We start from the raw sequence: 27,582 nt of genomic DNA, 5'->3' as shown, positions 1-27,582 counted from the left end.
TGCAGGGCAAGATGTCATTTTTATTTTAAGATTTTATGGTAAGGGAGAACGTTGAGAGTTGATGTGTAAGCTTTGATGTCCTTGATGGAAGTAATGTTAGTCATCAGGGAGGATGGGGGCAAGAAAGTAAGATGAGGTATTTCACCAGATGAAGAATTCTGTACTTCTGAGACAGCTGTAACCTCTGCATCCCCTTCGTGCTTTCCAAAGCCAACCACCTGGAAAAAAAGTTACCATAAAACAATTTGGCTCTAAGATTCTGTAATATGGGTATCGATCAGTGTTCATCTGCCCTGAAAATTAAATGCAGATACTTCAGTGCAATCTAAATGACAGGAAATACAAAGCCACTAGTGTGGCTAACCACCAGAGAAAAAGTTAGACAATGTGACTTTTCCTACAGTACACCCTTACTAGGATCTCTCTGAGGTTATCAAAGCCTGGCATGTCATAAGTTGGCATCACGGAGCTAACAAGAAATACTCACATGTACGCTGAGCACTTTCTTCTTGTTGCTTCTGTGAGCTTGAAACCAAGTGACCAGGTCTGATTTTGTAACAGACTTCAGAGCTTCAATCTGAAACCCAGAGGTTTTAAATAGCACCGTGACGATTCAAGTCATTTTGAACATAAAAATGGTTTCTCTACAACAGTTATTCCATTAGACCTTTTAAAAATAGCATGTTTCTACTTCAGTGTGTTTCTAATAGCATAAAACCAGCTACGTGTGCTTTGTATTTAACACTGCTGCAAAAAGCTACATGCAAGCGTTCAGTTTGGCAGTACTTGACAGCAATGAGCAACTCCCCACCTCACGGGCGAGCCTGTCAAAGAGATACTGCTGGGTCACAACTTCGTTCCAGTTCCTGTCGACTTCTTCTCCAAGGTGGGAATCTTCACATTCTTTAAGCTTTATCAAAGCTGTAACCTATGTTGGGGGGGGGGGGGGGAGAAAGTTTGAAGGGTTTCAACAACCTGAATTGACTATCTATCTATCAGCCACCTTTCACTGAAGTTAAAGGAAAACCCAAATGACAGTCACAAGACAGTTCATTGCTCTCAAACTTCTCTGGAAGTTTCCAGGGACAACTATTCAGAGCATGAGCACCGCATGGAGCGAGAGCCAGGACTTAAAGGTCAGTCCTTTGTTTGGGACCTCAGAAATATATTGGCTTGGTGTAACCAAAGCCTTCAGTTTAGGTGTCAGTTACCAGTTAAAGGAAAAACGTTTCACGACCGACTTTTACCTGGGTGCTAAAAGCTTCTTCGGTTAAATGCTTGATTTTCTCCTCAAAGCAAGAAAGGAACTCCTCTATCTTCTTGTCAACCAATTCAGAACTAAATGAGAGTTAAAAAATTAAATCAGCTCAGGCAGAGAAAAAACACAACAAAAATACTGAGGGATAAGGTAGCAGAAGAGCCCTCAACCAAGGGAATGTTTGCAGCAGGGCAAAGCAAGCTCACACATCTATAAACACCAATGTTTCTGTTTTCCCCCGTACTGAGGAATAAAAATAGTGCTCTGATTTTTATCTGTACTAAGTCCTGTTCAAACCCAGGGACTTCATATAAACAAGCCACAAGAGGAAGAGCTGCATGGTGCAGGGACTGCGGCATGCCCAGCAGCAGCACATGCTGCAGTGTGCTGTCGGGCCCCCAGTTGCAGCCCTCAGCCTTGCACATGAATAGAGCAGAAGTTGGTGGACTGAAGCAGCTGAACGTTAATGCAACGAACTCTGAATGAGAGTGGGTGCACTCAAAAAAAGTTTAAGCAAAAGCCAACTGAAGTCAGCTGTCATTGGCTCCAGTAGAACAAATAGACAGTTAAATGAAATCTCTCAGCTGGCTGCTGTATAAATACACCATAAAATGTGTGTAGACATGGTTGCACTTAGTTTGATACCTCACGAGACCAAACGAGGCCCAGATATTCAGCTCCTGAATTCACACAAGGGCTGCTGACCTCCTTCAGCACCACTTCCTAAAGCCACTTGCCGTACGTGTCCTGCAGTGAAGCCTTTCTCATCACTCAGTCTACAGCAAACACCGTTACACACTTACTTGTATTTAGTTGCCTGGGTTGCTACCGTGACTGAGAAGCCAAGGATCCCAGAAGTATTCCTGCAGGTGGGGTACACGTGATAGCTTTAAAAAAAAAAAAAAAAACAAAAAACAACACAATAAAGTAATTCCACAAAAACAATTAAATTTTCACCTGCAGGACATGCTACAAGTTTAAACAGTGTTGGTGCTTTACCAAAAAAGATCTCATACAAATTCTCAAGTCTTATTCCCATTATTTCCTGCATCAATACATTTCTCTGTTTTCTCATTTTTGGGAAACCCTTTCAAGCTTGGCAGAGTAACTGTTTTTGAACTCATTTGCAGGAATTACCAAACAAAACGACAAACCTGTAGCCATGAAAGACCTGTTCCCCTGTTCCAGTTTCATGGGGTGGACGGGTGCCTCTGAGGGAGGCCTGCCACTGCAGAGCTGCTATGGCAGCAGCCCTGGGGAACAGCGAGCTGGTTTAGGAAGGGAAGGAACAACTTCGTGCTGAGTAATGCCAGGTTAACACACCAGTGGCAAACGCCAGTTCTTAAGGGACTCCAGAACAACTCAGCTGCAGTTTGTGTCAATGGGTGCCTGTGGTTTTAGTGGGTTACATTTCTGCTCCCGTTGCAACAAGCCAGGAATTAACCACTGCAAGGAAGGGGCTTGCAGAGTAAGAACACTGGGGAACATCAAAAGCATAGAGCTGAACTCACCCAAGGGTCTGCTTGGTTCTCAGGAAGTCGAAGCAGGGCTCCTCCATGTGCATCTGAAACAAAGCACAGATGTGTCACGGCAGGGGTGATGCTCCTCTGCTGCTACCCCTCAGACTCAACCCAGAAACACAAATCACAACACAGGAAAAAACCACACTGCTGCCTTTCCAGCTACACCCACTGAATGAAGAAGGGTCTCAGTCTTCCGGGTCAGTAAAGAAAACTGCTCCACGCTGCCCTCCCCAGCAGCCGTTTGGGTATCCCCTCCCAAACGCTCAGAGGTTTAATGAGAATGAGCAGTGAGTACACACTGAACCCTTCGTACCATTTAGCCCCAAGGCCTTATCTTAGCTCTAAGCACTGTTTGCAGGTAAGGAAATGTCACGGGTTATGAGCCATGACGGCTAACTTACCACGAGCAGCTCCATAAGGGTGTATTCCCTAAGGCTCCTGGCACCTGACTACAAAGAAAAGGAAGAATTTAGGATGATGTCATGGAGTTAAAAGCTACAGTCCAGCTCAAGGTGACAAGTGTGACGTACATCAGCTGCACTACAGCGTTAAACACAATTCACAGCAGGGACAGCCGAAAAATGCTTGGTCTCTGAGGGGGCTCAGTGTTGCCTGCAGGACCGAGGGGAGGGGTTTCACCCGAGGACCATGAGCTCAGTGTCAGGACACCAGGACGTAACTGCAGCACAACGCCTGGCTACAAGCACAAGGCCAGGAGCAGAAGGTGCTGCCTTCAGGAAGTGCCACGTGCGGTGAGAGCACACCTGGGCTTAGCCAAGAGGGCCAAGGGTTGTGTGTTAGGTGTTCATATGGGGTTTTGGTGCGCTCTGTAACGTCCTTGCCCAGAAACTGCTCTTGGCTGAGACCTACGTAACACTACAGCACCAGCAGCTACCAGAGGGACAGGTAAGTACACACAGAGCTGACGCGTACCTGGTAATACACTGTCACTTCAGAGTTGGCATCCCCTTTGTTGAGAGTTTTCACCTTGCAGAGCAGGTGTGTATTTGGCAGATCCACCACCCGGAACTGCACAGGGCAGGGGTGGGCCAGGGGAGCGAACTGGAGCTTTCTGAAGGGAGCACAAAGAGCAAAGTGTCAAACACCTGCTCACGTCTTAGCCAAAACCAGCCCAACACCCGGACATCTACACACTCAGACTGACATTGGTTTCCCCTTCCCCAAACCAGAACAACGTCCTGCTTAAAATGCCGTGAGCAACAGTCACCTCGCGAACTGCCAGCAGTGCTGTACCCTGAGAGGGAGAAGGGAACGTCTGCACTGCTCCCACCCCAACCCCGTTCTCCAGAAAAGAATCCTGACTTCAGTTATAGTTACCACATGCACGGTGCAGGAGTCAGATACTCACTGAACAACGTAATTCAGAAAATCCTTTGCTTCCTAGGAGAGAAAATACAATTTTTACTCAGAAGAGAATTATTAGCCCCAATTCACAGCCACAAAGAAAGTAGAAAAGAGTCTTTAGTCAGTCTTCTTTTTTCCTAACTTCTCTGCAAGGAGAATGCAGAAGCCAGAGGAACAGCAACAGCCAATGCAACAGCAAAGGGCGCACACAGGAGGGCCCCTCTCTGGGACCAGAGCTGGAGATCCGGGAAGGATCAAAGAGGAGAAACAGTAAAACTGACCAGGAGCTACAGGGATGCACACACCATAATGTGAAAGGAGCTTAGCTCACACATGGAAATTAGCTCCACCATGGACATTTCTCAGTATCAAATAAATCAATAACAATATCTGTCCATATCAATACTACATCAAACTATAAAGAATGGTGGCAATGGGGGAAAAGGCTACAGGGCATATTTCTATCACATTTTCCCCTTAACTCAAATTCCTGAAAAAAAAATAAATAAATGGGCATCTATGAAGACCCCTCAGTGGGGCATCTGCATGAGCATTCCTGAGTTTTTGGAGATGAAGCTGCCCTGCACCTGCAAGCAAGCCTCTGGGTTGTCGGTACCGAAGAGGCATTCAGCTTGCTGGTGAGCATTAGGAGCTGTTGCAGCTGTGTTTAAGCCCATTTTCAGAACAAGTTCCAGTGTGGATCAGCTGCTGAAGCTGTACTTACTCTGCTCGTGAAGTTTCCTTGTACGAGACCCTCTACAAAGAGCTGTGATTTGAAAGCCTTGACAAAGGAGGAGAGGGACTCAATGGAAAGGCCGTTCATCAGCGTTTGGTACTTGTCTATCATGGACCACCTGCTGTGTTCTAGGATCAGCAGACGCACATCCCTGCAATGCGAGAAAAGAAAACAAAACCACAAGCCGTCAACGGCTGCTTAATGCAGGAGATCCGCTTTCTGACCCAGGAACGTACTGGGGACAGGGAGATGGCACCCACGTGCACTGCCATGGGCACACCCTGCCCTGCCTCAGCACCTGCTGTTGGCTGCAGGTAGCACCAGAACGGCAGCCACCTGGGTGTCCAGACTGAGAGCTAACCCTGGAACAAGCCTCCAGGAGCTCAGAGCAGTGATTTCCGAGCTCTTCCACTCAAGCCCCACACTTACTGTGAACAGTGACTGTGCAGCCACCTCTTGCCCTCCCCCAGCACTCACTTGGCTAGAGTCTCGGGTTTGATGAGGATGTTGAAGTATGTTTTCTTCAACTGCTCCGTTATCATTTCAAAAACTGCTGGAGTAAAGCTGAAGTCGGACAAGTAATCAATGATGAGCTGAAATAGAAGCTGTAAAGAAAACAGTTTAAAGTCATTTTTTCTGAAAATAAGACCAATTTGAACTTATTTCTGTATAATAATAAAAAAAAAATTGATCAACACGAAAGACACTGTTACTAAAACACATTCCTCAGTTCTGCTAGATGCTTTTCACTAAATAATTGTATACCAAATTACAGTCAGTTTCCAAAGGATGGCATTTTTAGTCAGTGAATGAAGTAAGCTCAGTATTCCAAACCAAGAGGAGCTTCCACATTCTACTGAAACAAACCTAGCCTTTGACTCCAACACTACTGATTTGATGTTCCAGTTTTTCTTTCTACTGCTGGCTAGCACAATGAAATCAGAACAGAGCGACATTTGTGATTAAAAAGGATATTTGGAGCATGCTATGTACATCTCTGTGTTTTTCTTTTATATCTCACATTAACAGGTCTGAGAGATGACGAACAGTTTTGTTAAAGCTCCACTCAAGCCCTTGCAATGGAAGCCTAAGGAAGCTCGGTGGTTCTCTGCTCTTTGAACTGTTCGTCCTCTCCATTTGTGCTTATCAGGCGTTACATGGCCAGCCTTCAGAGAATGGGATCAGGGATCCCCCAATCCTTGTAAAATCCTAGCAACCCCACAAAGAAAAACAGCATCCCAAATGAGCTCAGAAGCTGTATCTCCAAAATTAAATTGTAAAAAAAGCTATTTTCAGACACATTTCTCCAGATAGCATGCAAATAGCCTTAGTTTGTTGACAGAGAGGCTCTAACTCTAAAAGAACATGGGAAACTCACATCTCTTTTTAACAGAAAAGCTATTATAGTCTAAATGGAGATATAGATATTACTTAAAGAAAGATTTCTCTTAAGCCAGGCAAAAGTCAGTAATTTGAGCTTCTGTAAGTGAATAAAACATATGCAAGCCATGAAAAAGCATTTGCTGCCATTTCCTGTATTTGAACAGGGAAACAAATTTCCCATTTGAGATGGCCCATCTAAACGTTCTAAGGTCCAGCCAGCCAAGCTCCAGCTGCTAGGAGTAAAAGCACACATACTGAACAGAAGCATGCCTGAGTGTTTAGAAGATCATCGGTACTTACAGGTAGTTTATGGTTGAATCCTTTCACTCGAATGACTAAGCCATGCTCTCCGGCTACCAGCTTGTATTCCAACTGGGCGACGTCTGCTTCATAAGCTGGTTCACCAAGATTGTGGGAAAGGATGTTTACAAACGTATCAAACAATACTATGCTGTGGGGAGAAAAGAGTAGAGGGTTAAAAAAAAAAAAAGAAAAAAGGAAATAATAAAAGGAGGAAAAAAAACAAGGCCAACAAGTTTGGTTGTACACACACGAAATTCTCTAACAGAAATGAATACCTAAGTAAAAGGAGATTTCAAAACCAATTTTCAACAAATCTGGAAATACAAAATGCAAATTTCCCTTCATCCAGAATGCACATGACACTACTTAAAATTATTTTGACATTCAACTATTCTTTGCAATGAATAAAATTACAGCTTCACACGATTTTAGATTTCTTCAAGGTAGGAACACACATTGTAATGTGCCAGTGCTTGAAACATTGAATAATCACAGAAAAAAATATAGATTTTTACACTTTGTGTAAAGGAATGGAGGATAGCCAGTCTCTGTTTTTTTCTGAAAAAGCTTCTGCTATGCTAAGGACTTGAGCAATGAGATCACTTTCTATCAAGGTATAAATAAATAAATAAGCTACAGTGAATTGGACTGCAATGTGGAAATTGCTGTCCTGTCCTCTGCTTCCAGGTTTTTGTTATTGCCTGGATTCCAATTCAAAGTTCAAACTAATAAAGCCCTGACGAAAACAGATTTATAAAGACATTCTTGAAACATTCCTCCTGCAGGTCTCAACAGCCTTAGGATAAAACTGCCATGAAATGTGTTACAAATAGCAATAAAATAGCTAGCCTAAGCTCAGCAAAAGTGTAGCACATTCAGAGCTATAACCTTGAGGTCTGTGGAACAAAGGGTTCTAAATGCTGCCATGAGTCCCTTCACCTGCTCCTACACGCTCCCAGGTCACTGGTTTAGACGTGATTGTGCAGTTTTCAGGACCAATTCCTTTTTTAAGCACTTCCTTCTGGCATGCACCCTGCTGCTGTTACATTAATTTTTCCAGTTGCACTGGGGAATAACACACCATGAACTCACACACACCTGTCTGCTACAGTAACCAACGGCCTGCTGCAAAACCACTCTTGCCAAACTTCAGAAAAAAACTACAAGGAAAATGCAAGAATGTGAGAAAAGGAACTGGAATTTTCTATTCCAGTTTAAAATTAGTCTCTCTTCGTGCTTTTTCACTAGGTATGGGCCTATAGTTATACTGCAAGCTATGCACAAATAATGTAAGCCTTACTTCTCTGCAGACTGCTGTATCAACGGCGAGATCAGATGGAAACGAACATAACCTGGTGGGGGAAAAAGAGACTTACATGAGTAATTGTGTAACAATGGACAGCTTTCCAAAGTCAAATATATTTCCATCAGGTTATTCTTTGGTCACAATTCAAGTCTAATGAAAATGGTCATTGAGCTGTAAGAACATATTTTTCTTTTATTAAGTCATCATCAAATGCCTTCTCTTTTCCACTCCAAAAGCTTTCCTTAAAAATACCAAATATTAGCAAACACAAAGCTGCACTTGGTAGAATACTAGCTCACATGGTGTGACCAATAAAAATCAAAACAACTCTAAGAAAATTCCACAAAACATATGTTTAACAGACTCTAAAAATAATGACATTCCACTTGAAAATACCAAAATATTTTCCACATTTGTCTCAAAGGCAGGCTGTAGCTTTCTCGTTCTGTAGAAGAGACTACAGCTTTTTTCTGCGATGTTCAAGTTCCTCTCAAGCCCCAGTCTCAGTAACATATTCTGTATGCTAAATTCTGTCCATAGTCAGACAGCAGAAGAAACCAGTATTTTTCAGTGATTCCACCTTTTAACCTGAGTAATCAGCAGGGTTTCTTTATTGCAAGGTAGTTTACCTGCTTCTCTTTTATTGTAGCTAATAAATATATCAAAAGGACCACGGAAGAGCTGGCAGTAAACACTTCAGTATAAATGGCAAAGACTCTTGTGAGTTATTTTCCTTCAAATAAATTCCAGCTGGTAAAAACAGGGACTTCCTATTCTTAGGGAAGCCATAAGGCTTTTATTTACCTTTAGGGATTTTGAATTTATCATCTTTCCTGTACCAGAGACAGCCTTGTTGTGTGTTTAGTGTTTTGACTGGATATTCTGTCTCAGGGCAGTCAGCAACTTTCAAAGCAAAGTCAGTGGCTAACAAAAAGAAAAAACAAACCAAAACCAGAAGTTAGAGGGCTTCACAGACACAGCCAGGCTACATGAATAAAAGCCCGCAAAATTATCAGCAGAATACATTCTTCCCCTCCCAGTTTGTTACATTATACATGACGGCATATGTTTCCCCGGGCCCAAAGAACATTTAGAGTTTCACACCACTGAAAATGAATGACCAAATGAACACCAAATGAAAAACATTTTTCAGTTTCACACCAGAATACTGGCTCAGAAGCTAGGCAGAAATGGTAATGTTCTATATAGGCTGTAAATTACGGGTTTGTATTTTATTTGTTTTTGGCAACAAAGCCAGGTGCTATTTAAATACTTTCAAAACCAGCAGGATTAAGCAAATCAAATTCCTCTACTTATGCGTCCACAGTTCTGTGTTAACTCTCACAGTCCACAGATTGTGTGAGATCTGTTAGAGCTGTATGGTCTGCAACTTTACATATTAGAAAAAGTCAGCTCCCAAATTCATAAATAAGAGAGCATTAAATGAAATTCAAGTGAACAGAGCTCCCATATATTTTAATTTTCAAAATCAGGTTGATGTTCAGATGGAAATAAAGATTGTTTCTAAACCACATCAAACTCACACAAATTACTAGGGGAAGATTTCATTCGTGCTCAGGTGCCTTACCTATGTATTTGTTTTCTTCTGGAAGGTGTAAATCCTGATTTAATTCAAAGTCACTGGCCCATAGATCACTCCAGTACTTGTCAATATCTGTTAAAAATATGAAATGCATTTAGTTCAGCAGGAAGGCTAATGCTTTCCTATTTCCTAGACAAACCCAAGAACATTTGCAGTATGATAAGAGTTTCTTCATGTCACCTGGTTCATCACGACTTTTTCTAAATCTGTTCCTACCAGCTCCCTTGGAGCAGGACTGAAGCAGTCCTATTCAAAATTAAATCAGGCCTGCCTGCCTTAGTAACCCAGCTGCCAAGCCACCCTGTCCTTCATTGTTTGTGTTCATTTCCCTGTTCAGGACTTGAATTGCAGCCAAGTAAAGGGTTCACTGGGATCCCTGCCTCCTAAAACAACTGTAAACCAGGGAGCGGGAATCAACTGACACTAAACAAAGAACAATTACAGGAGGACAGAGTACTTGACTAATAATGAAGTCAGTTTAGCACTGACGACTCATTTCCCTGCTTCCATGTGGTTGTATTTTGTGTTGTCACCCTTTTAATAGCTCTAATGCATACATCAGACATTCTTTATGTTTCTGTCGCTGTTTTACCTTCCACGCTGTACTGTGTTCCAAACCACTTCTCCTTTAGATGACACTGGCCCTCATTGGCAGCAGACAGCAAAACGAGGTTGGCTCTCTGAGGACTGAGCTGGTTAAGGGCATCAGCAATAACCTGCAAGTGCAAGACAGCACTTCAGTTCAAATGCAACTGTGGCTCTGCCTGACCCAGCTGAGACTTCTTAATCTGAACATATGAAGAACAAGACATCATAAGCTTACAAAAAAAGGAGATGTGCTTTCTGAATATAAAAAGTGATTCAATTAGTACAAAACCTGTGCCTCTAATATGCCTAATTGCATGCTTATATGTGCCTATATTATACAGTATGCCTGTATTTTCCCTACATCAAAACATGTAATCAGAGTTCAAAGAACATTTACCTCAGGCTTGTATTCAAACAGAAGCTGGTCTCCTGTCAGAAAATCCTCCTTCTGAAACAACTGCATGTTCTCACAAAGGCTTTCCACATAGTCAACTGGATCTGTCTAAAAACAAACAAACAAAGCTATTTTTCACATAATCAGAAAACTAAAATACCAAACTTCTGTTTTAAGCAGAGCTTGAGCGGTCAGGCACATCGAGCAGGAGTTACGCGCTGAGTTTGGTATGGCATTTAGTTTTGATTATTAAACTAAATACATTTCATAACCATATCTAAGGCTCAGGGCTGCTCTGAGAATCTTGAAATATCAGAGACAGCTTTATGGAAGAAACAGCCTTGAGCATGTGTTTACAGTCATTAAACCTACTAGGTAAAGTCCCAGTAGAATGTGCTCCTTGCCTCTGAGGAACACAAGCAGAGTTCCACAATTCAAGGTTTAAAGTAATCTGGAACCTGGAAAGAGCAAGCTGAGGACCTGCTGCTGTATGGGTATATCTGATTCTGCTCCTTCCCTAAGTTGTCTGGCATGACATGCAGTATGGGAAGGAAGAGATGTCTGATTTGGACATGAAGTACTGTGTAACTGTGTAAGACTGCCTAGTAGAGACTTCTTACTGCGTGCATTTTCTTTTTGAACCAGCCAGCATCGTGCCATAAAGATTCTGGGTCCAGACACAGACCACAGCTCCCCCTGAAAAGAGGCAAGCTTGACACATCTGTGTCTTATAAATGTACAGAAAAACAGGACCAAGAATTTCTTAAGACACTGATATCTCAGAAAACATTAAGTCTGCCTTGGGGGCACATAACTGCTTCCCCCAAAGACATGCCTCTGTAACCATCGCGCTGTAGGCCACGTACCAGATTTTTCCATCACCCAGAAGAGCAGGGTGCCATGCCTAAGTCATTCATCTGTCCCAGGGAAGAGCCCTGAACAACCCTGTCACTAAATCACATACATACCTCTGTCCCTCGCTTTCTGAGTTAAGTTCCTGAGTGGCCAGTAACCACTTAATGATCAATTAAAAAACAACACCATCAACTGGCCAGAAAGGCAGGACTCTACACAGTGGGTATTTCCCCCATGTGAACATGGGGTATTTTCTGCCCCCACCTGGCTTGATACTGGGAAGTATAAATCCTATTAAAGCAGCAACAGTTTTGAGGAACATAAAATTCTGGCTTGGTCTATAAAAAAGAACACTAGCATGAACCTTTCAGAATTAAATAGCTTCATTTTGATGAAAAACGTCAAACTTCAGATTGGACAACACCTGTTTGCAATGATTAAAGACTGAATCATAAAACTGTACACAGGGCAACAGATATACCTATTATTTCCATTATACTAAACGGCCATCCTTTAGAGATTTTTATTTCTTCTCTACTTTGCTGGGGAAACTTTTTGCTAGGAGAAGACAGTCAGTTCTAATTTTTTAATAGTTGCACTTTGTTAACAAATTCATAAAAGCTGCGTTCCAATGAAAAACAAAACACCGCATTTAAAAAATGCACTTGGCAATCGGTGGAAACTTGTTCCTAGCAAAAAAATCCACTGCTCTGTTATGTATTACTTAGGGTTGTTGGCAGCGGTCCCTGCTGTCTGTATCACTTGCAAATACCACTTTCCTCTGTTACTCAAAGGCCACTCAAGACACTCAATATCCTCCATATGCTATTTTGAAGGCAGAGCTACAGATGGAAGGATTTGCTAAAAATGACGTTTCTAACATCCTGATGCTCAGTGCAGACTGGCAGATCTTAAAAGTGTCTGAAAGGACTTTGAGTATCTAGAAAGAAAAAAACTCTTCTGATATTTCCTTCCAATATTTCCTATTCTTTTTTTTTTGTCCTTCCTGCATCTGTGTACTTTAAAGAAACCAAGAAAACTCAGTGATGTTTTCAAGCCGTATACGGAATATATGGATTTGTCTTCCCAAAAGTTTTAGCGCCATTGAAAAAAATGAAGTTACCTTGGTAGAAATTGTACTCCCTTCTTTTTCTTTTTGTATCTTTAATAAAAACGCCTAAGATTTTTGCTAACTACTATTTTAATAGGCCAAGTAAGACTTGTCACAAAACCGAATTCATCTGTGTAATGTTGTAAGAGCAGACAAGGGGGTCACTAGCATCCTAGCCCTTGTGAGGCCAGGTCACTAGCCACACCTTTCACACAACACTGCTTTTCTGTTCCTAGAAATCAGCAGTGCAAAAACAGCTTAATAGCCACTGAAATTATAGAAAAAATAGTGAAAAGCACCAGACAGTTTGCAGAGCTCTATTAATGGGCACAGAACCTCACACGCAAGCGTCTAATGACTGAAAATCGAAGAGAGCCTACATAGATGACCATAAAAACCAAAACCCAATTTGTTGAGGACAATTCTTTCAGAAAAACAACCTCATTATTTTAAGTGCATAATCTGTTTCTAGTCATACAGAACTTTGAAAACATAGTTCAAAATTTTAATAAAAAAATATCCTGTTTATGCTTTACCTATATGCCAACAGAAAACAGTGGATGAATACCTGTTCCTGATAGTGAAACTCATTAGCTTCAATCTTCTGGATTTCTTCCCATATTCTGTAAATGAGGGAGGAGAGAATAAGTGGATTTCTTCCACTACTCCACAAGATTTATTGAGAAACTGAAAAAAGCAGTCATCTAGGAAAGGAATCAAGGATGAGTTTCTCTACAGTGATTCATTCTGGCACTAGACTTAGAAGCAATCTTACACATACTTCCTTTACCTCCAAAAGGACATTTCACAACTAGCAGTAAGTTCTGCTATCTTCCAAACAGGGAGAGACTTAACTACAAGGAGTCAAATACTGATACCAAATTAATATAAAGGCTATTTATTACCAGAGCACCACGGACTTCCACAGATTTACAACAAAATTTATTTAAATCAATGCAAAACCACACCCTACAACTACAACTAGTTCAGTTTATTAAAATTAGGAATTGATCACAATAAATCAAACTAAAAACACAAAGAAAAAAACCATGAACATTTAATAAATTCATTTTTAAACTTAAATACTGGTAACGCTTCCCGCACAGCTTTTCTACTGACTAACTTTTGTACTGACAAGCTTTACTACTGACCAACCAGTTATACTCTAGTAACCTACCAAAACATGTAAGCTACAAATAAAACGCTAATGGAGAGGAATGGTCTTGCCAATAGCTGATGTAGTGGCAAACACTTGCCTTTTATCTGGCCCTCTTTGCTGCAGCATCTTCACATACTGAAACACAACATGAGCCACCTGCAGACAAAGGAACAGATTATTCCTTCCAGACATTAGGAAAACAGCGTCAAATCAAGTTACAGTTACAAAAACATACCTCATAGAAGTGCTTGTAACCTTCATCAGTCAAAGTTACGGAAATGCTGAAGACAGAGTAGGTAGAGTTCTGTTCAAATCCTGTCTCACCATTTCCTCCATATAATGCAAGAGCCCAAAATCTGTGGAAGAATTAAAGACACTTATTAATTACTCATTTTAGCTTTATCTAAGCTTAGTTACGATTAGCATATCACAGCTTTACTTCAGTGGCTTTCAATCTGTTACCAGGTCACACAAAGTTTTTCAGCATAAAGATGTGAACCTCAGGATACAGAATTTAAGAAAAAAACATTTTTTTTAATGTAATTTAATTTAATTTAAGAAAAAGCTAAATTACCTTTGGGACATCTCTTAAAAATCAGTCACAGATGCTACTGATCCAAAGACCACAAAACAAAAACCACTTATTTCTCACTTGGGACTATCATCAATTTAAAGAATATCACTACAAAATGCTCATATAAAAAGGCAGACTTGACCTGCCTTTATATATTAAAAAAAAGTATCTGTGAGAAATAGTTTGCCTTTATTTTAATCATTTCAACGCATTTAATTACTACGCTTAAAAATACATACTTTTTCCTGAGAAAGGAGAGAACACTTCCTTTGCCTTCATGTCCCACCAACCAGGAAATATAATGAAGTGGCTTCACTCTAAAAGAAAAATTAAAAATTAAATGCCAAGAGGTAATACTTTTTAAATGAAGAATTCAAATCACTGTACAAACAACTATAAAACAGTTTCTTTACGACAATTATTACATTTTCAGGTAGCATTAGGATAACAAGCTACGGACGTGGGAGTTCAGAACATGATGACTGATATGAGTCAGAGAGGAATGACGTTAAATCAGTTGTGCACCCATTCCACTCAATTTATAAAAAGAACTGCATTTGCATCAGTTTAGTTCATTTAAAAAATGTTCTCCTAGCAGAACCAAAGTAATCTGTAACACAAATAAATGTGATTCTTTGGTTTCTTGTGAAATCCAATAAAATTATTCACAAGATAACATGGTAGAAGGAAAATACAACATCACGTTACCTGTAATACTGTTCTTGTGGTGGAAGTGCCCAGGTGATACTCAATGAATGAACTTTCCTGATTGGAACAACTAAACAGAAATAAATTTACTGAATATAAATACATGATTAGAAATAGGAAAGAAATTTTAAATCAGGCAGAAAGAATGGTTAGAAGTTATTCAGAACCACACAATTATTCTATGAAACACACAGATCCTTTCAGATCACAGAGGAAATATGAACGTATGTATTCAAAATATTTAAACAGATCTATTTTACTTACCTCTGTAAAGCTTGTGAAACTCTGGTGTGTCAAAAGGCTGAGTCAGATGGCCAAAGCTGGGTTTGGGCAAACCACTTGAAAGCAAAATTAAAGTGTGGTGTTAATGGCAAAGACTCAAGGCTATATCGAGATGAGATAATCACCAGACGTCAGCACAGAGGCGGTACAGCAGACAAGCAGAAAATGGCCCTTAACAAAGGGTGCAATGCAGGATCCACCCAAGCCAAACTGGAAGGAACCCTGTCATTCACTTGCACTCTGCCCACACAACAGAGCAATTACCCAAGATTTAGACACCCTGTCAACTCCTCCCTCTCCTTCCCTCCAAGGCAGTAACAAGAAAAAGCTTGCTTTCCCAACAGGGAAAGGGAAAGCCAAACACAGTAAGAAACTCGAGATGGATTGTCTTGTGCCAAAGAAGGAACAAGAGAAGGACACGGGCAAGAAAGACAAATGTGTCTCCGTATAGCATTAGACGTTTACAGGAGCATTTTCTATGCACTACAAAAATAAACATCAAGCAACAAGGGAAAATGAAAGGGAGAATAAAGTTATTTCCAAGTTAAGCTTCTGCAGAAACCTCTTTTTATATAGCACATGGTGGTGAAATATTTAAAAAAAAAAAAATCACGTCCTGATCAGTTGCCACCTTAATGATGACATTTCAATTCAAGATACCATCCTAATTTATTTTGTTTCTAATTATTTTTGACACAAAGGAAAGATAAGAAATATGAAATGATAATCTACTTTTAAATGATTTATCATAAAATCAAGGTATCAGCACAAATTAAACAAACACTGCTGCAAGTTAGCACCACACAGCTTGCGGGTTAAATGATTGCTATGCATAAACAAAATCTTCCTGAAACAATTAAACAGCAGTCTTTAAGTTTCAGAATTAGCCATTATTTTTTATGGATAAGGATAAACAAATGTTAATTTCTTTAACGTATCCAGTAAGAGATTTAAAAAAATAAAAAGCCCTGCCATTTTAAGCACAGATAATTTTATAATTTTTAATACTTTTATGCATCAAAAAAATCTTACTTATTTGGGATCTCAGAGAAGATTTCTGTCACCCACTTTTCCAATGTATCCAGTGTTTCTATTGAGGAAAAAAAAATAAATTTAATTTCCTGAAGACAAATTCTTTATCTTATCTCACCAGTTATTTTAAAGAGACTGCAAATCAGTACATGTTAAAATTGCAAAGTTGTAAATTATAAGCTTTAAACTGGTTTGAGTCATTTCTTAATATTCACTGTGTCTGGTTTTGTATACTATTCCAAAAACTGAGGCTGATACCACTAGGATTTAAATTCTGGTAGTACCTGGTATGACTGTGAACAAGAATTACTGACTTAGGGATCTGAAAAATCACCAGTACTTGCTAGACTCATCCAATCATTCTATGTCCAGTACATATAACGCAGTTTTCACTGATGGGAACTGCAATAAGTTTTAGGCTCTCAACAAACCCCTAAGCACAAACCTAACTTGAATGTACACAACTTTATTTTCAACACAACTCTATACTACCCACTTAACTTGTAAGCAATTTCTTTCCTTTTGTCTCAGCAGAAAAGGCCCATAGGTCTGAAGTTCTCTGCTGAATTTAAACACAATTCTATTTGCACAGAATTTTTCAGTCTATAAGGAAAAAAACTTCCTAGAGTTTCTTCCCAGTCTGTTATTTCAAAATCTCTCTTGAATGAGCCCCGTTCAGAACAAGACAACTGGGACACTCAGCCTCAGTCTCCCCATCACATTCTGTGGAGGTTCACTGTCGACAGCAAGGAAAGCAGCAGCATTAAGTCATTTAAGTGGTTTGACTTTACAATCCTACAAGTTTCTCTTTTAAATATAAATGAGGCTTTACCTTCTGAGTTAATATGGAATCTATTCATCAGTTTTAGTTAAAAATTTCTCGAAAGTGGCGGGATGATAATAAGAGAGCACAATTGCTTGAGTCTCGTTTCATTTGGAAACCTGGCTAAAATCCACATCTAAATACCTCCTGCAGGACAGGATAATTCACTAGCATGGCTTGTGCTAAAGCTGAACTAGTTCCAAAAGCGCTACCCCAAGAGCAGCAATGAGCCTGTTTATAAGGAACATCAGACATTACCTTTAGATTGGACAACTAAAGTCATATAGTGAGCAGAGTAATGGCGCTGCCAGAAGTCCCTCAGCCTGGTGTAGGTATCAATATTATTCATTTTAGGCTCGTGTTTGAGCGTATCTGCATTACCTGTAAAAGTTAAAAGGTGGTTAGTCAAGACCAGACATACCAAGAATTTCTTCTCTCCTGGTCGCTGAGTCTAGTCATGGCAAGCATGTTAAAAGTACTTAGAAATCTGGAGTTAAAGGAATATTAACCAAAATTTATTTTTTTCCAGTTTCTAGGACAGTTAGTATTTCTAGGACAAGAGAGGACAAAGTCCTCCTATACTATCAGATCACACATACTGTGTACTATATAGCTCGTTGTCTGCTACCAGCTTGCCAAAGGAACTTGCAGATTAGGGGTGGGGAAAAAGAAGAGAAAATATGGCTTTTAGTACATGTCACTACACAACTTTATAAAAATGATCTACATGTCAAAGCTGGCCATCTTTATTACCCATCACACTATAATTTATATGCTCACCAGCATCATGAAAGTGAGGGAGTTCTCAGAGGGACGCTATTGTCCTATGCAGGAAGGACAAACTTCCCTTCACTCACATAACCGAAGGTCTACTCCTGCAACCTTGACAGTGAATTATTTACTTTGAAAAGCCCCATTAGAATAAAATCCGGGAATATGTTATTTATCCATGGATTTGTAATAGCAAAAACAAGCTTAAACAAGACAGAGATGACTCAGAGAACACTGCCTTTACATTAACAGAAAGTTACATGACTCTATGCCTACAGCAACCCAGCTCCAACATCAGCAAAAAGTACCAGAATGAAAAGTATCTTAAGAAGCAGGCAGCTGCTTTTATTCCCAACGGCTTTGCTGTGAAATGAGTAATTGCTCTCATACTTCTGAGAACGGGTAATGCTCGCTGTGATAAGACAGCTCGTGTTAGTGCATCTTTTAAGTGGTTAAAAGTTTTAATACTTTATAACTTTAATTCAGAACTTACCCCAAAAAAATTTCTTCATAGGATGTCCAGGCCTGGCAAGACTCCCAAACAGCATCTCCTTTCTGTTTGCATCGGAGGGTCTTGCTAACTGATACTCTGTTAAAGATTTTGCAGTGGCATGAATCAAAATTTGAGGTCATGTTCCCATGGGGAAAACAAACAAAATCAAAAACAAAAAACACAGATGCAGCCTGGAATATTTTTTGTTTTAATGGATGATGAAATAGTGAAATAGGATAAGAAACAAGACTTGCTAGCAGTAATGAAAATAAGCCAAGAAAAGAGAAGAGAAAAAAATGTAGTTCATTGCTGAGAAGTAAAGAAAGGGATAAACAGGAAAAGCATACAAAGCCCCAGCCTGTCCTGTCTGAATGTTCTCAATCTGTTAAATTTAATGGGAACACAAGGCCATCAATATTCTACAGTCAGGCCCTGCAGAAAAAGCCAGAGATCAATTACAGATCTGTTTCTCCTGTATAACACAAGGAATAACTTCTAGCATAATAATGAAATGAGAAATTGAAAACTGAGCAAGATAGTTTCCAGAAATGAAGTTTTGCAGTTTAAACTAATCCAAATAAGGGATTTTCTGTTGAAAATTAAAAATTTGCCCTCTCCAACTGCATGTTCTTCTGGTAGAAGCTGTAAACTCTCTTGGTCGGGTTGTTCTGCAGCTAGTTCATCAAGATGACACAGTTACCCGACAGCTCACTGCTACAGTGTCAGTACAAGCCAAGGAGTAAAACTGCAGGATGAAGGTAGTGCAAGTGAAGGCATAAATTAGTTTACGCTGCTGAAGAAACTACACCTTAAATCACAAGACAGGTCCTTGTGTTTATACTGACACTTAGTTAAATTCAAAGATCGAGTTGCCCAGTTTTTCTTATCAGAGAAAAAAGAAAACACTTCAAAACCATATTTGAACCAGTCAGTGTATCTGCCAGGAACAGGTTTTTATTCTAAAGCAGTGAGCTTTTATAGGCAGTCTGGAAGTATTCATTATGTATTAAATCAAGTGAGCACTCCACTCACTTCTGTGCCAATTTCCTTCTGTGAAGCAAATTTGTAGTTATTACAGGCATTAGGATAACGAGACAAGTACAATCACACAGACTTATTGTATTAACAATAACAAACAGTATTGGAGGGAGCACTGGGGCTGTGCTGGAGCTACAGGAATGTTGTTCATTACAGACTACACACATGCTTATGCAATTGTCCTACCAGTTACTGCCAAATGACCTAAAATTATTAATTTTCAGTACAAGAAATAAGATAGTAAGCTCTATCGGTAATGGCACCATGCTCAGTCTTTCTCCTCTAACAGCCACTGATACCCATGAAAGTTAAGAAGAAATCTAAGAGTTTAATTTCTCTGTTGAGTTAGATGAACTTGACTGAAGTGTTCAGAAAGGTAATCCCAAGTAGGAAGCAATAAGCAATGCTACTAAATAGGTCTTATTTTTTATTAAGATGTACTAAACACACAGAAAAAGAAACTCTTACCACTGTCTACAGCCTCAACTTCTCGGTCTATTGCATCCCTGATCATCAGCGGGTGAATAAAGAATTGTGCCCACCTATGAAAGAGAAAAATATGTGCTTTTCCTCAGTGTCTCTTAAGATAAAGCAAAACAAACAAACAAACAAACAAACACAACACAACAACTAAACTCAACACCTACTATTTTTAGTTTATAAAGTTGCTTGTCTTACTACAAATGATGTAATTCTGGAGTGTACTGTCTTAAGGAGAGGTAAAAGCCAGTTTAGTGATAGTATCAAAAAGCAAAGGGCAAGGCTGCCATGCAGGAAGAGGGCATTTACATCCCAAGAAGAATCACACCAGATAAGACAAGTGATCCATCTAGTCTGGTTAACAGTGGCCAGTATCAGATGCTTCAGAGGAAAAATGCGGAAAAATCCTCAGCTGTTCATTACAAACAACATAACCACAAGGAAGTTCTTCCTAACTCTAGGCAAAAAGGAATGCTGATTTATGACCAGAAACATAAGTTTTTGTATCCATTACAATTTCATTTACTATAAAATTCCAGACACCTCCAGATACATCTCTGCTCCTGTACCCATAGAGAGCAGATCAATGGCAAGGGACAGGTCTGCAGTGAATGGAGACAGCAGAAGGCTGCTAGACAATCTATTATTTCTATTTTATTTGTATTTTTTCCACGCTTCGTGAAACTTGTTGAAGCAAAACGTTAACAGGAATACATTACTGACAGAGTTCTACGACTACAGAACCCATTAAACTAAAGTCCATTGAAATGTAATGTCTTTCTTTAATTCCAAAGTTGACCAAACGAGCAGAAATCACCAGCAACAACCATTTATTTTCTTTGTATGTTATCCCACAGCCTACAGAACTCCTAATTTCTGCTTCCCCTCCACTAAGTGAGCTGTTGTGACCAATTGTAATTATATTTTTTGATGCTTTCTCACTTTCAAACATCTAAAACCTGGACTAATCTGCAAATGAAAACTGAATTTAGCCTAATAAAGTAAAATTAAGGCAATACTTGGTAAAATGTGCAAATACTAGATCTTGTCTTCATCATTACTTTCCTCCTGAGATATTTCACAGCATCAGGACTACTCAGCTGACATGCCCTCATGAATGAGTAATTTCTTCTCATGGAAGGAAACTACTCAGACAGGTGGAGCAGCGTTGTCCTAACGTACCTCACAGCACAAAAGAGCAAGGTAAGTACTTCACCCCAAAAGATACGCATTTCGCTGAATAACCAGGACTGGGTTAAATGTACCCTTTTGAGGTGCACACTGTACCACAATGCTCAACGCTACCCTCCCACCCATCTTGATAGATTAGACTTGGAAACAAAATAATCAAAAGCCAAAATAATCAAAAGCCAACCCCTAACTCTATCAGGACAGATACTCAGAGGATGAATCACCAGGATTCTGGAGGCACCTCCCCTCCAGTTGTCACACTGCATAACGTTTCTCACTTCAACAAAGCCACCAGTTTAAGAGTGGCAAGACAAAGAGCTCGCAGTAAGACTTGCACACAGATCCTAAGTAACCACACAGCAGCTACACAGCTACATCTGTCAGATAGCCGTGGGGAAATCTCATTTCCCTACGTTTGATACCCTCTTTTTGTAGTACAAGTCCCTGTGGAAGTGCAGCAGCAGCCAGCCCCAAAATGAAGAACTGACCACCAGGGACACGCACACACCTCCACCACCACCACCGGCGGGCAGTTACCTATCCAGCGCTTCCTTGAAGTACTTCCTCTGCACGTCGAACTGGAAGACCGTCCGCTCGCAGTCAGTCGAGGCATTGTCGCTGCCCCCGTGCTTCTTCAGGAACGCGTCAAACCCGTTCTCATCTGGGTACTTCAAACTGCCCATAAATACCACTGAAACAAAAATCAGCCAAATTACCATGATGACATGAATTTGTTACTCCTCACTGCAGCAGGGAGCCCCCCACCCAGCTGACACAGCAGCTCCAAGCAGGCGTTAACACGTCGCCCCTGCCGGGACTGACCTCGACAGGGCCCAAATCCAAGGCTAAACCGAATTCTAACTTCTCACATCATTTTTGAACGTGAGGTAAAACACCACAGCAGATGCCAGGTTCAGGTTTGGAACCAGCGATGCCAACAGCCTGAGGGCATGATTAGACAAACTATCCCCCTGGCAAGAAACACAAGTGACATCCTCTGTACTTCAGTGCCATTTCTACTGCTCATCTGCAACGACCCAGGTTAAAACATACTTTTTTTTTTGAACACATTTCAGAATCACATCAAAATTAGATAAAACATGCAAGAACTGAAGGTGCACTCCTGTAGCAATCGACAATATAATTTGACCAATAATTAGAGTAACCTGCCTTTGGCAGAAGGCCCAAATAGACTGTGTCTTTCTAGGTATGACTGGCCTCAGTAGGTCACGAGTAGCATTTATAGATATGTCTGGTCAGAAACTTCACAACATTTGTCCCCACATTTAATAGTTAACAGAAAAGCGTACACTAATGCACAGCCTGCCAAAGGGAATGAGACTCCTTCTCCCACATTAAGAGTTCCTTACCAGATCAGTATTTTTTATAAAAACACAGATTTATTTAACTAATAAAAATAAATTTTAGGTAGCTGAAATTAGAATTGGCATTAAAAATGCCATAGACATCCAGAGCTAGATATCCCTAATTTTGCACTGCAGCTGGAGAAGATGAAACAGAGGCAGATACGTACTATGTTCCAGGAAGTGTGCTAAGCCAGGCAGATCTTCGGGATCAGAGAAGCTGCCAACAGCGACGCAAAGGGCTGCTGCAGACTGAGAAAATACAACAGTCTCAGTAAAAGCTGCTTCAAGAAATACTTTAGGAAAATGACAGACATGTAAATCAATCAGGATAGGTATAACACAAAGAATGACTCTGAATGTCTAATCACAAGGTTTCAGAGCACAAGAAAGCTCTGTATATAATATTTTTTCACTCTGTAGTTTTAAATACATACCTGCTTTTCTGTACAGCCTCTCTTTCTTGTCTCTTCCTTTTCAGCTAGCTCTTCTAATTCACTGTCATCGGGATCATTGAAATCCTCATTATCTCCATCATCGTCCTCACCCTCATCCCCCTCATCACAGTCCTCATCATCAAACCCTTCTCTACCATCTTCGATCTCGGCTCCAGAGTCGTCATCATCTTCATCGCTTTCCTCTTCAGATTCATCACCATCCTCTTCTTCCTCTTCCGAAGACAATGCGGATGGGGCACCCTCCAAGTAATTCAAATCCGAAATCAAAAGTGCACATAGGCCATTCTGCAGTTTGATATACCTGAAAGAAGAGTTGTTTGCAATGAATACAATCACTTCCCAAATCCAAATTCTCAGAAGCACAGAAATTTCCGCATTTCCCATCTTCAGCTGAGACTTCCCAATGAAATACGGGCAGCTAAGAAGGTGAGCAGACTCAGAGTGGAAAAGCAAAAATACTCTACTGATATTTAACAGCTGAAAGAAGCAAGCAATTCAAGACAGCAGCAGAAGCCCTTCTGCCCATAAGGTTAAGGACATTGATTTGGGCTTTTATTTCTCTCGGTGAGATATCTGAGCTAATGGCACCTGGTTAGAGAAAGCTTAATGTACTCAGAATAGGTAAACCCAAACTTCAGCACCCTATTATGTTTGGCAGGCTCTTGTGAACATATATTACGTGACAGAATTAAAATCTTTGGTTTTCCCTCTAAGCAGGCCCCAGAGACTCAATTTTATTTGATTTTATGAATGCTTTCCATCAAATGGGACCTGCAGGTTTGGCAGGCACATGTTAGAAAGGACAAGCCTCCTCCCCAGCCTTAATAAGTCACAGTGGCTTGGGTGTGTTGCCATCAATAGTGACCTTACACAGGTCTGTGTGTTTACATCCACATGTGGACGGCCCTACATACATTATGTATATACATGTGTATGTATAAATCCCTATCCAGCACCATTCCACAGCTTCTCAGGCTGAGGACAGTGCTGATGCTTTGCCTGACCAGAGCTCTCAGCAGTGAAAGTTCATGCCAGATCAGGAACAGACACAACCACACTTTGTCACATGAGGCGGAGCACCACCTTTGAGAGGTGCTGCGCTGCAGAAACAAAGGAATCTGGATCAAGAAAATACCTGATCCAACCTAACACTGGTTGTATCTGATCCATTACAAACCCTGGTGGTGTAAAACTAACCCACGGGCTCATCCCACCTTCCCAGAGAAATCTGAACAGCAGAGTAAGTTTATGCCAGATGAGACCGTTGCCGCACGGCCACTGTTTTTTATCTCAGAAGCAGAAATTTCAAAGCAGATTTGTGGATCAAGCTACAGGGTAAATACCCAAGTGAAAAATGAAATGTGTGCTGTTTGATTTCCAAATCCACTGTTCCCATAAGCTCTCCAGTACCGTTTCATGCATGGCTATCATTATGTGATTTCAAAGTTTGTACCAGTAAGAGCATGTGCTATTATCAATATTTCAATTCAAAATCTGAGGTCAGTGAAAGTTTCATTCTTTATAAGAGCTGCAAGACACTTGCTACAGCTCTGCAACCCACAGACCTGCTTGAAAACACGTTGCACAGGGCACTTCTCCTCCAGCTGAATTTAACAAGGAAGTATATGGATGAAAGCTGTAAAGAGGGCATCGTGATTACACATCACACTTCTTAGACTATCAAGTCTATGAAAAAAGCTGAAGACTAAACATTTAATAGTTGGGTTAAGTTCAGAAATTATGACTGCTCCTCAGCTGTGGAAGTGACAACACCTGCTCTGGCCCAGGGTTTCAAAATCATTAACATGCCTGTCCTGCATAGTGCAGTACCCTGAACAGGATGAATTTGATCCAAACAGGTGAAAGCGCAGTTGCATTCTTGTTGCTTTAACCCACTGCGGTGTTAACGTGCAGAGATGCTGTGACTAACTTCAGGAGGCAAAGACAGCACGAGATCCCTGCTAAAATGTCTGGGTACAAAGTCAATCATCCACACATTTGGAACGTCTGAATAGTGACGTGTTTGTACCCCATGTCACATTATGCAGCTGCAGCGCTCCTGAGCACGCGGCAGGGGTCCTACAAACCAGATGCACTGCGTCCTCGGGTGCTTCAGGCTCCGGAGAACTCCCAGCAAGAGCCCCAGACGGTGCAAGTCAGCACTGCTACAGCACGTCCTCCAGCAGGCCCAGCACCTTCCGCACCTCCACGCGCAGCTGTCTTCAGCTTCCACATCCCACAAAGAGCACTCACTTCCCTGGGGTCGGTACAGTCACTGAAGGCAGAGAACAAGCAGTACGGCGCTATTCCTCCAGAAGAGTTGCCATAAAGCTGCGCAGCCAGGTGTACCAGTAGCTCTCATTTCTCCTTTCCCCATGCAGCCATTAAACTAAGGCAGCAGGTGATACTAATTTGACATTACTCATCTCCAGGCTTGTCAGTGTTACATGCTAGCACCGAAAGCACAATAACACTTTAACCACGCTGCTGTCAAAGGCTCTCTGATTTCACTTAAGGAGCACCTGGAACAGCTGAGGTTGTTCTGAGCAGAGACACCAACTGACATCGGTGTTCTTTTCTTTTTCCGTGTTTCAGTCCAATGGAAAAGAACAAGTGTAATCAATACAGAAGTATCAATTAGTATGCAAAATACAGTAAGAAAAATGCAATCATGTAGCAAGAGAAGCAAGCGTAGTCCCATTGCTTTTTAGAAGAGCTGTACAGACACTGATACAAATAATCCATGAAACATAAAAGTCAAATTCTTAAAGATACATCCTGGGTAAGCTCCAACAGCTTGGTGTTCTCACACTAAGGTATTTTCTTACATCAGTGGCAATTGTTCAGCAGTTACGCAAATATTGAAATATGTAATAATGCATAGTAAACACTTAGAGAAATGTCTTAATTCTTCAAATTACAGAAAACAAGTAATACAAACTCATGAAATCCCATATAAGGATGAACTTAAATACAACAAATTTGGGGAAAAAAATCCAGTTAAGATAACTACCCACTCTTAGCTCTGAGAGACTATGTTCCATGAACAGATGCAACTTCGGTTATGATCATTTTGGTCCCAGCAAACTCACTTTTGAGAATACATTTTGCAGGCTGTCAGAACTCCTCTGCTTTTATGAATGGTGTGTTTGAGATGATAACTCGGTGAGAAGTGGTTTTAAGATCCATGAGAAAGAAATTAAATCAACTGTGAACAGCCTGCAGTATACGTCAACACCAATGCAAGAACAGAGGAGAAAAACTGTATATGCATCACTAAATCTTGTCTTTAAATTTGCTTAGAGGGTTTGGAACATAGCTAACAAAGGCATACTTAACTTTTAGCAACGCTGTCTTCCTAAGGGATACATTTGTGTCTGTTCTGTGCAAGGCTCACTCCCCATACACAGAAATCAATCTGAAAAGACGTGACTCCTGGCTTCCAGCTGGAAAAACGTCTGTTAAGTACAGAGAGCAGGATTTCTGAGAGACGTCGGCATTTGTCTACTCTATGCTGCATGCAAATGCGCTCTGCAATTCCCTGCGTGTGGAGGAGGTTCCTGAGCCTCAGAGCAGATTGCCAGTTTCCAGTGGACTTCCCAAGCTTCATCACACTGTCATTCCAGGTAGCAAAGGCACAAGTTTCCTAAGCTGATGGTCCCTGTAGCTACAAAGTGCAGGAAGCCACCTCCTGCAAAGCAGCGTGAGCGAGAACACCAGCAGGGGAGGCAGACAGAAATGGGGAGGAAGAAGCAGGGAAGTAGGACAAGAAGGGAAGAAGGAAGTTTGTTCCCCGAGCCAATGGGCACAGCCCCCGTGCAGCCAGCAGGGAACTTCAGCCCGTGTCACTGCGAGTCCACAATTCAGCTCCAGGCTGGGGTTTAGGCAGAGTCTGATCTGTGCAGCCAGCAGAGGCGTTATGAAGGGTAGAGCTAAAAGAGCACATCTCGCAGGGGCTGGGTAACCTGCCTACAGCATCCCTCGGAGAAGGGCTGCCTTACCCCGCCCGCAGCGCTCAGCAGCCTCTTGCCCAGGCCCAGCTGCTGGGGGACAGGACATTCCTCCGTGCTCCTGGGGGGTTTGTTGGGAGCACCAAGCGAAAACACCACCAAAATGGCAGCGTAAGGTCTCTGCTCACAGCCGTATTTAAGCCTTGGAACCCCTCTATATGGGAAGAGTTTTGCTGCTGCCGGTTTTAGCCTGGTTTCAGCTCGGCGCTGCCTCGGGACACCCCCGACAACCGCCTCCCGCTGGGGATCGGCGCTCCCGGGGCCGAGCAGCCCGGAAGGGGGGGCGGTACGGGAACCGCACCAGGCCCTCACCCGCGGCGGGGCCGGCCTCCAGCCCCCCCCCAGCCCCGTCCCGGCGCTCACCGGTACTGCTTGGGGTCGCTGGGCGACTTGACGATGTCGGGGTCGCCGAGGTTGGCGCCCCGCTCCTCCTCCTCGTCCCCGTGAGGCGAGCGGCCTACGGCGTCGCGGCCCGCCTCGGCGGCCTGCTGCCCTCCCGGCACCTCGGGGCAGCCACCGCCGCCCGCCGCCTTGTTCCTCCCGGGCATGGCCGCCCACAGCGGCCGGGCCCTGACGAGAACCGGCGGCAGCCGCCGCCGCCCCCGCTCCGCCCCCGGCCCGGCCCCGGTCGCAGTCGCGGTCCCGCTCCCGGCCGCCGCTGCCGCCCGGCCCCTCCTCACGAAGGCTGCCGCGAATCTGCGCATGCGCGGCCGGCCGCCGGGCCCCGCTGCCAGCCGGGCGGCTCCCGCCCCGCCGGGAAGTGGCGGTGGTGGC

General features: G+C 41.9%; 1 protein-coding gene across 1 annotated transcript; it reads right to left on the bottom strand.

Moving 5' to 3' along the window:
• On the bottom strand, positions 1-27,582 carry NRDC (nardilysin convertase). The gene is made up of 31 exons (XM_080603273.1): positions 27,172-27,582; positions 22,778-23,099; positions 22,511-22,592; positions 21,514-21,667; positions 19,774-19,847; positions 18,268-18,363; positions 17,262-17,384; positions 16,181-16,238; positions 15,131-15,204; positions 14,867-14,936; positions 14,398-14,475; positions 13,820-13,940; positions 13,682-13,740; positions 12,994-13,048; positions 10,463-10,567; positions 10,070-10,193; positions 9,463-9,549; positions 8,679-8,798; positions 7,869-7,920; positions 6,566-6,716; positions 5,360-5,487; positions 4,871-5,033; positions 4,151-4,182; positions 3,715-3,853; positions 3,183-3,230; positions 2,770-2,822; positions 2,062-2,145; positions 1,248-1,338; positions 812-928; positions 488-577; positions 1-218 (listed from the first exon to the last, which is right to left on the bottom strand). Exons 1-31 carry the CDS (start codon positions 27,510-27,512, stop codon positions 21-23), a joined length of 3,489 nt encoding a protein of 1,162 aa, XP_080459399.1. The 5' UTR covers positions 27,513-27,582; the 3' UTR covers positions 1-20.

This window comes from Anser brachyrhynchus (assembly GCF_964034855.1).
Source record: "Anser brachyrhynchus genome assembly, chromosome: 8".
In the NCBI taxonomy this organism is placed as follows: Eukaryota; Metazoa; Chordata; class Aves; order Anseriformes; family Anatidae; genus Anser; species Anser brachyrhynchus.
This window is presented reverse-complemented; position numbering and strand designations above follow the sequence as displayed.